General features: G+C 37.7%; 1 protein-coding gene across 2 annotated transcripts in view; it reads left to right on the top strand.

Moving 5' to 3' along the window:
* The window catches only part of VRK1 (VRK serine/threonine kinase 1), a 35,677-nt gene extending 27,096 nt beyond the window's left edge, over positions 1-8,581 (top strand). For both annotated transcript variants that reach the window (XM_064141759.1, XM_064141831.1), the window contains exon 13: positions 7,283-8,581. In XM_064141759.1, the coding sequence (XP_063997829.1) occupies positions 7,283-7,365 (83 nt within the window). In that variant the 3' untranslated portion in view covers positions 7,366-8,581. The remainder of the gene's footprint in view (positions 1-7,282) is intronic.
* The last annotated feature ends 4,010 nt before the right edge of the window (positions 8,582-12,591 follow it).

The following is a 12,591-nucleotide window of genomic DNA, read 5'->3' as shown; positions in this document are numbered from 1 at the left end:
ATCTATTTAAATTAAAAGAGGTGTGGTACAGCATGATTTTTATATATAAAAGATCCTTTAATATTAGAGGTAGAAAGGCTAAAATAAATTGGATATGAACCAAATATATCTGGTTCTTCCTAAATAATGGTTTTCCTTGACAATTTTTAAGTGACACATACACTGAGAGGCACCTTGAACATGTGCCATTTAGAATAAAATAATAAAATTATCCATGGGTTAAGGCTTTGAGTAATGGCAAAATCATTTAAGAATAAAAGTGATGTCTGCTTTTTCATTGTTTTTCTGTGACCTGAAGATGTATTGCAGTGTGCTGAACAAGTGTTGCAATTCAAACTTGGATATAAAATTTGCAAGTGAAATTTTTCTACGGGGAAGAAAGAAAAATTGTGCTGCAGTGACTCAGACTTTTACAGGGAACTAACCTTTTTCAAGATTGCAAGTAATACATTTGAATTAATTGTGTGGTGGAGAGGAGGGCTATAGGGGCTATTTTTGAGCACATGCTGCATGTGACTATTGATTTACATATGTGCGGACAGTTGCGTTCTGTAATGTTTTCAGTAAACCAGTTTTTACAAATAGAAGGAAATCAGCTTGAGTTTTATCTGAAACAGTTTTACATGCTAATTTTTGAGAGAACATTCAGATTCAAGACACAGGCATAGTCATTGAATAAAAACATTATTGTACCATAATGTTTCCCATATTTTCATATAGAATCGTAGAATCAACCAGGTTGGAAGAGACCTCCAAGATCATCCAGTCCAACCTATCACCCAGCCCTATCCAGTCAACTCGAACATGGCACTAAGTGCCTCATCCAGTCTTTTCTTGAAGACCCCGAGGGACGGTGCCTCCACCACCTCCCTGGGCAGCCCATTCTAATGCCAATCACTCTCTCTGTGAAGAACTTCTTCCTAATATCCAGCCTATACCTACCCTGGCACAACTTGAGACTGTGTCCCCTTGTTCTATTGCTGGTTACCTGGGAGAAGAGGCCATCCCCCACGTGGCTACAATGCCCCTTCAGGTAGTTGTAGACAGTAATAAGATCACCCCTGAGCCTCCTCTTCTTCAGGCTAAACAGGCCCAGCTCCCTCAACTTCTCCTCATAGGATTTGTGCTCCAGGCCCCTCACCAGCTTTGTTGCCCTTCTCTGGACATGTTCCAGCACCACAACATCCTTCTTGAATTGAGGGGCCCAGAACTGGACACAGTACTCAAGGTGTGGTCTGAGCAGTGCTGAGTACAGGGGAAGAATAACCTCCCTTGTCCTACTGGTCACACTGTTCCTGATGCAGGCCAAGATGCCATTGGCTCTCTTGGCCACCTGGGCACGCTGCTGGCTCATCTTCAGCTTACTGTCTATCAGTACCCCAAGGTCCCTTTCCTCCTGGCTGCTCTTCAGCCACTCAGTCCCCAGCCTATAGTACTGCTTGGGGTTGTTGTAGCCAAAGTGCAGAACCCTGCACTTGGCCTTGTTAAATCTCATCCCATTGGCCTCTGCCCACCCATGCAGCCTGTCCAGGTCCCTCTGCAGGGCTCTCCTACCTTCCAACAGATCAACACCTGCTCCTAGCTTGGTGTCATCTGCAAACTTACTGATGCTGGACTCAATCCCCCCGTCCAGGTCATCAATAAAGATATTGAACAGCACTGGGCCCAGATATGAAGATAATAGTATCATATTGGCTGCATTTGTTGCAGTAAATAGAGGACTTGAAAGAACAGAGTACCTGAATCCAAACCCCATTCCTTAACCCTGCTCTGTCTTCCCTTCCTCTAATTGTGTACTTCTTGGAATTCAAGTCCATGCTTGCATTCTTTTGGTCTCTCCCCTTTTATTTGCAAGGCATGTTTCTGAGGTATTGTAGAGAAAAGAATTGCTGAGAAAAGAGAACAAGCATCTAAGTGAAACTATTTGTGAGCTTTACAGTTTCTTCAACAGCCTTCAAATTACTGAAAATTTTTTACTTGAGAAGTGTTATACTATAAAGTTTTATCAGCTATGCAAGGTTCCATAGCCAAGTAGGGGTACAGCTTGTCAGAAGACTACATACTCTGTTGTACTATACCATTTTTAAAAGAAAAGGAGGTCTTCCTTAGCACTGTATTGAAACTGACTATAATGATTTGGGAATGGCTGACTGGGATTGTTGGAACTGAGGTTGTTTAGTCTGGAGAAAAGAAGGCTGAGGGGAGACCTTCTTTCTCTGAAATGAGGTGAGCATCCATGTGTTTTCCCTAGTAACAAATGATAGGATGAGAGGAAATGGTCTCAAATTGCACCATAGGAGGATCTGATTGGCTATTAGAAGAAACATCTTCGCTGGAACAGTTATCAAACACTGGAATAGGGTCCCCATGGAGGTGGCTGGAGCCCCATCCCTGGAAGTGTTTAAAAGATGTGGTGCTAAGGGACATGGTTTAGCACCAGACTTGGTAGAGTTTGATTTGACCTTAAGGTCTTTTCCAACCAAAGCAATTCTACAATTCAGTGACTAGTGTGATGCTGAACTCTTTAAATGCTGTGCAGCCTGTTTTTCATCTGAGGTTTGCAGCTGGATACTGAGTGTAATCTTTCAGCTTCCAATTATATTTTTTTTTCCTATGCATTCCCTGTGTAAATAGCAATTATGTGAGTTTTCCCTTTTCAGTTTGATTGTAGAAACTTTTGAAGGGACAGTTGAAGGTAAAAGATCTAGGGAGCCATCCAGCAAAATTACTTGTTTATTTGATATGATCCAAGACAGCTGAAAAATGGCTGAATCACATTTCCCAAGACAAAAGTGATAATGTGGTCAGTGGTAGAATTTTTAAGACCTGGCAGTCCTAAATTTGTCTCCTCTTTGGAAATGACAAGTCCACAATTAGTTACTTTAGTTACAAAACATACTGGATTGATTTGTTGCGCTGAGGTCTGATAGAGTGCATATGCAAGATCAGATCAGTTTGGCTGAGGAGAGTTGTTTGTGTGACCCTCTTGTTCCTACTTCATTGTTTCTCAGCTTAATTGTGGCAATTTAGTCTGTGACACAAAGTTACCAGTATTAAAGAAAAGTGAATTCTGTTGTAAGACTTTCTGATGGAGTGCACAGCTTGTCTATACAGAAATGATGATTAAGCTCCATCTAGGTGGAGACTAGTCTGAGAATGTCTTTTCCAGAAACCACTTGAGAACTCTTCACTACGTGGTCCAACACTCCAGATAAATTGACCTTTATTTCTTAAAGAGATAAACATGAAGTGACTTGTGTGTGAGATTATGCACATGTGCTCTCACTCATTGGATTTTTCTTTAAGAAAGGAGACCTTGCAGTGTCTGCTCAATGTACTCAGCTGCATGTGCTTTTTGAGAGCAGAAGATGTTAGCTGTGTTGTTTAATGATAATTACTGTGGATCTAGTTTAAGAACTTGCATAAACTAGAATTGGTGGAACTTTTCAGCCATTAAACAGAGCCTGGCATGTACTCAGGCTTTGTCAGGAGTAAATTAGCATATGCAAGTGATGCAGTTGCTAACCTCAAGCATGTCTGCTGCTAGATGTTTTTCACTTACCTGATATTTGCCTAGGGTCTGGAATTTGCCTATAGTTCTGTTATCAAATATTCTAGCTTATGATGTATCCTAGAAGTTACCATTGAAACAGGCCAGATTTCAGTGTTAATCTTCTTGGTAGCTGAATTTTCTCAGTCCAGATCACTGTTCTCATTTCCATCAAAGCAGGCAATTAAGTGGGAAACTTGGGTTTCTGGTGCCTACTTAATTTTACCAGAGGAATCTGTCATTTTATAGAAACAGAAGTACAGTTTTATTTCTTTTACTCATAAGACTTGAGTGTTTCTAAAATGACTTATGTAGGTAAGGGACATCAAGAATTGCTCTGCTGTGTACACCAACCTAAGGACAGGTTTATCTATATACACATGTTCATCTTGATACATACCAGTATTTTTTCTAATCTAAAGCATCTCTGGTCAACAGCATTTGTTATATTTAACTGTTCTTACTACTGAAAAGAGTCTTTGATTAGCAGAGTATTTTCTCTTGATGTTTTTAGTAACTAGTAAGAATTTCTCTGAACTTTATTAGTTGTCCTATACATTTTGAATGTGAAAAATCCACTCATTTTATGTAGCAGTCTTTTGCACATTTAAAGAGTACAGAAGGCTTCATCTTTTCATTTCTCTTCTATTTCTTTCACTTTATTCAGATAAACTAGTTGAATTCAATTCCTTCCTGTGTGTTAGAGAGACAGAAACCACGATCACTACTCATGACTCTTTTCCTTTCAAATTTTCACAGAACCATCTTGAAGGATACAGCCCAAAACTATACCAGTACCAATGTGTGGGTTTTTTTTTGTAAAGTTGCTTTATATTACTGTTTGCAGGGGATCAGATAGTAAAATCAACTTCTCTAATAATTCCTCTAGAGCCTGTGGGATTCTGTGCTTCTGCTGAACTTTGTTCCAGTCTTGAAACAAGCTGTGCAGTGACACCATCTGGTTTATTTTTGCCTGTATAACTCTTCCTCATTTAAATCGCTGTTGCAACCTAATTCAGTTTAATCTGCTTTACAAAAGCCCTTTTCCTTTGCTTGTAATAGCTTTGTTTGTGTCCTTGTTTGGTACTGCCCACACAGGACTTCTCCTGTTTTCAGAAAGAGAATTAACATTTCTCCCACAAGAAAACTTTGTGAGGACAGGAAAATTTATGTTGTCAGGCTAATTTTGAAAATGCAGGCAAGTGTTTTGGTACAGAAAACCTTCAGTTATGAAATAGCTGCAAACTTTGTAGCTAAATATGAGTTGAGAGCAGTCATTCTGAGTTTAATATAATTAATGAGATAGTTTAAGAGAATATTTCTTCTTTCTCATTTTGAACTGTTGAATATAAAAACCATGATGAGGATTTTTGTTTTTGTTATGATTCACTTAGAGGTTCTCCATAATCATGGTTTGTTTAGAAAAGCTTTGAAGAGAACTCACTAATGTAATAAAGGAGAAATCAGAGACAATGTAGCAGGATTCTCCTTTTTGATGTTTCATGTTGATCATGAGCAACTAGAAATGAGTAGGCTCTTGCTGAATTAGGAATTTGTAAGCTTTGATTGGTGCTGTTTCCCGTGTCTGCAATGAAATACTACATTCCTGAAACATGAGCTCAAAAATCAGATAACTAATTTATTTTTTTCCTCTGTAAACAAACACCTGCAGTATTTTCCTACCTAAGGTCATAATTTTCATATTGATAGTCTTTCTGAGAATAGAATGTGAATTTGACCTGTCTTTGCAGTATTTAATTATACAGTCCGTGATCATCTGAGAAGGAAAATTGCAGCTACCTTACTCCAAACTGGGGGAGGCTAATGAAAGGGAAAAAGATCAGGTTATTGTCTTTTTTTGAGAAGGCTTTGATTATTCTATGCTTTGTATTGAAGTACAGAGATTCCAAGGAAAAGTCCTAGGTAGGATGGAGGGAGGAAAACTGGTGAAGTTTGTGCAGTTGAGAAATTCTCCTGCACAGCACTACATCAACTCAATTTGAAAACTCAGAAGGCATATCTGCTGATAGAGTTATAGTAGCTAAAATATTTTGTGTCTTTGAAAATTCTGAACTCATTCTTGAAGACAAAGCAGAATTTGTCTGGAAGAAAGAATGATTTACATAGGTAAAACTACTACTTCATGATACAAGCTTGTATAGCTTTCAGCTGCCAGTATTTGTAAGGGTACCAGAATAGGATTTGATTTTTACACAGTGGTTGGGGGAGAGGGGGGTGTGTGTATTTTACCAGAACAGGTCTTTTTTTCTAAATGTGATTTGTTAACCAAAGATCTATTGTCTGACAAAGTCTATTTCTAAGTTTCCTGTTGAATTGCAGCAAATGCATTTGGACAAAAAGAGGAACAGTAGTATTTTTTTTCATTCTCAATTTTATTTTTGAAAAATGGAAGAGTTCTTCAGTGTTGATTTTTCTATTTTTACATTCAAATCAACATTTTAAAAGAAAACTGTTATGTAAAATTAAATGTGAAATCAAAACTGTTTGCAGTAATTCATCGCTTTCTTAGTGTGGTTTTTGGTAGACTCAAGACTTCTGGTTTGTTCTGCATTGTTCTCTGTTCCCATACTTTCACTCAGATTTACTCACTGACTTGAACAATCAGTGACTCACACTGCTCAAAAGCTGTTGTATTATGCAAGCAAATTATTTCTTAAGGACTTCCATGAAACACAATTTCAATATTTTTTGTCAGTAATGCAGATTAAGAAGATGGCAGAAACTGTATAGTTTTACAAGTAGAGAACTTAAATAGTTAAGCATAAGAGTTAGTTAAGCATACCAGTTTCAAGGAGGGGAGTCAAGATTGTACAAAAATGAAGTAATATTGTGAGTAAGAGAGGAAAAACTGTATCAGTGATACTGCCTTTGTGAAAATGGTAGCAATTTTTTTCACAAATTGACTACAGCTGAATGTGATTCAGAGAAATGAGCTGTGGTGGGGTGTTTTGGTGGGTTGTTTTTGTTTGTGGTTTTGGGTTTTTCCCCCCCTTTTTTCCTACTCATAGGAAGGAAATAAAACAGAGTTGAGGGAGATTTTTCTGTTTCATTTAAGTGTGGTCTCTTTGAACAATCTGCCTGCTAGGTTTGTTAGGGATCTTATTTAGATGTTTGTTACCTTTGTTGATGAAGTATTGTGAAATAATAGCTTGAAATCAGTAGGTAAAGTTGCACTGATAGCTGGGCTGATTTAACAGCTTGGCACTGCCAAACAAATATTCTTTTCTACCTGGTTGCCTTCCACGTCGTGTTCAGAACATTAAGATACTGCAAGTAACTAAAAAAACAGAATACTAGACTTGGAAAAAAGCTCTTTCCCAAGTTATACAGAGGCAGATGATCCTGGCACAAGGTCCAAAGTTCAGTGAAAGAGCCTTAATACTGGGAGGGATCATAGTCCTGAAAGTTGGCACAGAGAAGGAAGGGACATGGTTATGTTTTGTTTCTTTGTCTTTCGGTGGAGACAAGCTGCTAATTGGATCAGCTGTACACAGTGCTACTTTTTGAGAAGCTGAATTGTGCAATATGTATTTCAGGAGAAAATGGATTCCCAGAAATTATGGTATATTCTTCTATATCATGTGTCTCCCAACTCCCCAGTCAAACTAAATAAATTGAGTTGATCTATCCTCTCAAAGTCTAGAAATATTTTCTTGTGATCCATTTCTGTTATTTCATAGAAAGTCTGGTCATTCTTTGTTTGATTTGCAGATGCAGTAGCTACTAGAACGAAGAAGGTGACCTCAACAAAACCCAAGAAAATCACAGCAACCAGAAAGAGAGTCCAGAAGTAAATAATAGAAGTAGCTATTTGTCTCATCTCTGAGGGTTTTTTTTCAGTTACTGTAGCACTGGAATCTTTTCCTTTTCTTCTTAAATGATGAATCCTGTGAAAACATGGACTGCTGTTTGCACCTGCTTTTGAAAAATAAATGTTTTTTTGAAACTATTTGCATAATTAATGTATGCTTAAATCTGAAATGCAAATTTTTTCCAGTGTTGAAGGGTTTTTTTATTCTTTATATACATGAATTCATATCTTTAAAACTAAAAGAAAGTGCTCTTCTCTGCTTCATAAAGTAGAAATAAAGCCTTCTTTAGTTTTGGTATGGGTGCTTTATAGGGAACAGCAGTGTTGCATCTGATTTCTTGTAATTTTGAGTAAAGCCTTATTAGAATTCCATCACCTAGCTCTGCACTAAGATGAAGTCTGAAATGATCGAAATGTCTTTTAAATATTTCTCGAGTGTTTGAAGGTGAAAAAAGAACATAAATGCTTCTCATCCTTCTCTTGTAGTTTGTTATAAAATGCGTTTAAAGAATTATTTGGAGGACAGGTAGTGAATGTTGTTTGGTTTTTTCCCCACAATGTTTGTGTTTGTATCACTTTTCATTCAGAGTTTCCCTAGAAAGGAGAATAGAGTTCCAGACATAGTTGACTATTATCTTTACCCTAGGTCCTAAAAGCCAGGGCTCATTCATTCTCATACCCTGTCCATCCACCAACCTGTGCTTCCTCTTCAGGTCTTTTATATCAGTTAGAAGATTACAAGTAATTATAAAGAATAACTTTGTAAAGCAGTTAATTCCAGTGACAGCTTGATTCACACGTGCTTCTCATCTCAAAACAGTGGTTAACTTTTTTTATAGTTAAGGAATATATAACCTTTCTTAAATGTACTTCCTTGCTTGGCATTGAGTCTTCAGCTGTCAATCAAAAAATGCAGTGTTTAATTGTGGTATGAAATACCATTACTTTCCATTTAGGTACTGCAAAAATACATAGAGTTTGGTCTTGCACATCATAATGAAAAGGAATCCTTATGAGCCAATGGGTAGTGTGTTTGTGTGGATGTCCAATACACTGCTTGCTTGGTTGCGTAATGTCTGAGTAGCTATTCACAGAACTAAGTATGTTGTAGTGTAAAATGTTGAATGAATGGTGAGGTTATGTTCGGAAATGAGGAAATGCTTTGTTTTGAAATAAAACTGGAATAACATTTTTAAAAAGTCTGATGCCTTCTTGTTTGTTGTTCTGACTGCTATTCAGATTTTTTTTTCCCAGTTACTAGCAAAGTATGGCTGATGACTTTAACATTTTCTTTGTTTCAAGTGTAAAAACAGGACTGCTAAATCCTCCTAGTTCGATTTGAGGGGTTTTAAATATAATTATGATGACTTTGTTCAAAAATTGTTATGCTATGCTGAAGAACTGTTGTCAAGAAAGCATATTGTATTCTGTTGCTTGTCTTGCATACTCAAAGTTGATGTCATTCTTTTGTACTTTAGTTGTTTGACATCTAAATTATTTTAGTAACTTATTTACCGATAAGCTTCCTTTCTTTACTGTCCAAGTTTTCAAGTAGACTGTTTTCTTTTGATGCTACTAAAGCCAGCTGCAACAACACTGACATTTCCATATATTTGAAAGGAACGTTTTGAGGTGCAAATTTCATAAACTTTCTTTACCTCTCCCCTCCTCAAAAATGTCCTGGAAAAGGTTTATACTGGCAAGTGTTCTCTGAAGAAATAGGATGCTTTCTATTCTAGGTGAATGCTGTTTTGAGGCTTGTTTGTGCTCAAGAGAGATGGTGCAAAACTGTGCTCTTCATGGGCGGGAGTGTCTCTAGGTCACTGTAAACTGCAATGATGTTAAAGTGTGGGATGGTCAGGATGAGCCAAATAGAAGACTGTGATAATACCTGAAGTACTACTGTATGTATTGCATACAACATGTACTTGCCTGTGTGGGTTTTTGTTTTTCAAAACAGTGATGGGGAAATGCACCACTTTAGAAGAGGCAGAGGGTGTAGTAGGATTTTGTTGACATCCCCATTTGAAAGTAAAGCCCCTAACACAAAAGAAGCAAGCTGCCTTTAGACTGCATTTACTGCTCTTGATGACTCCAGTTGTGTGTAAATATTAGAAAACAGCAGGGTCCTGCATTCCAAGAATCACTTGAGCAGTGCCATGAAGACAAGTGTCCTTACTGGTATTGTAGTCATACTCCCAAGCTCTCCTGCTGTTTCTAATCTGTGTGCACAGCCGTGAAAAAACTGGACTGACATTTACAGGCACAGCAGGGAGACACTTGAGTAGGGAATGTTAAAGACTCCGCTACCTATGTTTCAAAGTGGCCACCGTACATGATAAATCTTCACAGGAGAACTAGTCGGCACTTCAGCTGATGGTGTAATGAGGATATTGATAATGAAGCACAGAATGCTTCTTTTACTGCTTGAATGTTTTGCAGACAGATTGTTTATATTTTTTTCACTTATCTAAAATATCTGGAGAGAGAATCAAATTGGAGATGGGTATAAGATATTTTTTAGATGGTGCTGATTTGATACTTTTTACAGGAATAATTGCCAAATATCATTTCCCAAAATAAAAACATAATTCCCAATGTCTGTTGCATCTAGCATGAAAAACGAGGTCAGTTGCTTTCCTGAGTATTTTGACAGACTTCACTCACAGTTTTGTCCCAGTGAGCTGCCAGATTTGGGATGCCGTAATACCAGTAATGCAATTAAGTTTTCTGCACGTTGTCTGGTTGACTTCTCAGTTAAGAGTTTCTTTCCCTTTGGGAATAAGACTAGACAGACTGTCATTTGCTATTACTAATTCTGCTTAGCATTATCACTGGAGCTTTTTTGTAATTAGCTATCTTAGTTGGCTCTTAAATTTTAATAGCCAATTGAAGCTACATTTTAGCCAAGTTCCATATCTAAATTGCATTCAGTCCATTAACAAAGTTGGTTAAAAGGCTATTAAAACAAAAGCCAATATATGGTGGTTAGCACTTACATGTTTGTAGCAGTAGCAACCTCCAGTGAATATTCTCAAGAAATGGTACTTCCTTCCAGCAAAGGAAGTGCACAAATAATGACCAGAATTTGTTTTGAGAACAAAGGCTGATTATGCAGAATCCTTGTAGGAAAAAACACCACAAAAATGAAGTGTCTTTTCTGAAAGAAGGTGGGAGAGATAGCAGGGGAGATACAGAAGGGGGCAATTAATGGTTCTGCTGAGATTTGACAGGTTCTGGAAAAGCCAAATAAACAAAGTGATGTTTTTCTCCATTTCAGCTGATGAAAATTATTAGCAAAACCATCTGAAGCACCTTCTGGTGGAATTGTCATCTTGCTGAGTTTAGTTTGTAAAACATCCTGCCAGACATTAAAAAACCTGTAAGCATGCCAGCACATAGGCTCAGAGTACTGCTTCTTTATTGATAGACCCTATAATTTTCTTTTTTACTGAAGACCATGACTGGATACCTTAGCCTCCCAAGTAATGTAACGTAGCATCAGTCTGAAGTTTTTATCCCTATTATTACTTGTTTAAATTAGATTTTTCTCCTCTCTTCTTTCTTAAGGTGTAGACAGGAGATTAACAGCCTTGAGATCATCCTGTGACAAATAGTGGCTTTCTCAGACTTTTCTGCTTAAAAAAAAATCTTTGTTGTCGTGAAGACATCAGATATTAATACTCCTACAGTCTTAATAGAGAGTCTGCCAGCTGCTGCTACGTTGTTTCCAAGATGGTTTCCAGTGATCTCTGTACAGGTGATGATAGGTAAGTAGCAGTAGCTTAGTTATAGGAAGTGCAAGACAAACTCCAGTTTGTGTCTGTCAGTGTATATATATGCTTTTACTATCATATGTAGGGATATATAGTTTCCACAGAACATCTGTACCTCATTCCATTGTTAAACATAAAGTTGGTGCTCATTGAGGACGAGGTGATTCCCATTGCTTATAGCTGCAACATAAAATGGATTGGGAAAGCTCTGTGGCAGCTAGTGCCATTTTCTTCTCTCATACTCTTTCGATGGTGCTGGGCTTTTTCACAGTGGTGAGGGAGAAGGATTCTGTTTTGTCTGTCTGAGGATCGATTATCATGATGTCTGCTCTAATAGGCAGGAAGAAAGAAGGTGTGGTGGGATCAGCTTTATTTGGAAATTCTGAGCCCTAGTTGGGATATCATGGATCACTTTACGCACCTACATGCTAACTCACGTGAATTTCAGTTTTCTTCTTTGATATTTTTGTGATTGTGCAGCTGAAGATTTAGAAAGGTGATTCCATGAATTCCTTGCTTCGTTTTAGCCTTCTTTTTCTTTATGGATGATACCTCTATACCAACAATTTTGTTTGTATTTTTTCCACCTTTTCTCCTGAAGTGACACGTAGAAAAGGGAGTACACTGTTTCTGTGAACTGAATAAGCAGGGCGGCTTAGAAAAAAATCAGTAGCTCTGGCTAGATGGTACAGAATAGATTGCTTTGCGCTGATGTGCTGTGTTTTAAAATGTGAAGTCACCAGCAGAATTGCACTTGTATTTGCTTCTAGTTGTTATCTCTACCAAAACCTGTCTTGTTTCAGACTGGACCATATTTTTCCCATCTAGGCTTCTATGCCAGATTTTGATGCCCTTGCATTTAGGTCTACTGTATACAAATACCTGAAGTGTTTTCAAATGGACTTCAGCTTCTACAACTGCTTAAGCTGCTGGCAAGTGAATCATAATGGCTTATTTCTGCACCATTCTGAATGCTGCAACAAGCCAAACCTGAGGTTTTGCATGTTCTCAGGGAAACGCTAAAATGTAAGAGTTGTGGAGAAAATGTCATTTAATAGGAGGAAGATTGTCTCCCTTATTTCTGCCTCTTGTCTTGGAAGGTCGTCTTTCCAACCCTGCAGATCTTACCTGATGTGATGGGTTTTCATAAGGATACTTGAAATAAAAATGAGAACATGAGACAACTGAAGTACAGTAGAAGTGACAAGAAAATACCCATTTTTATGAACTTCTCTGAACTAATTCCTTTTGCCAGATCACTCCAGAGAGGAGGCAGCTAGCACGGTGGTAATATGCATCTGCAGCTTCTAAGAGAAGAAAAACGGAGCAAGAGATGTAGTAAATTAGGGATTAATATGTTCATTTATACAGAAGCAGTGAGAACACAATAACATGAAAAACAACCAAGGAGGATGCATTTAGAAGACAAAAGA

The sequence above is a fragment of the Pogoniulus pusillus genome, chromosome 1 (assembly GCF_015220805.1).
Source record: "Pogoniulus pusillus isolate bPogPus1 chromosome 1, bPogPus1.pri, whole genome shotgun sequence".
Lineage (NCBI taxonomy): Eukaryota > Metazoa > Chordata > Aves > Piciformes > Lybiidae > Pogoniulus > Pogoniulus pusillus.
The sequence above is the reverse complement of the archived record's forward strand: the minus strand, read 5'-3'. Positions and strand labels throughout refer to the sequence as shown.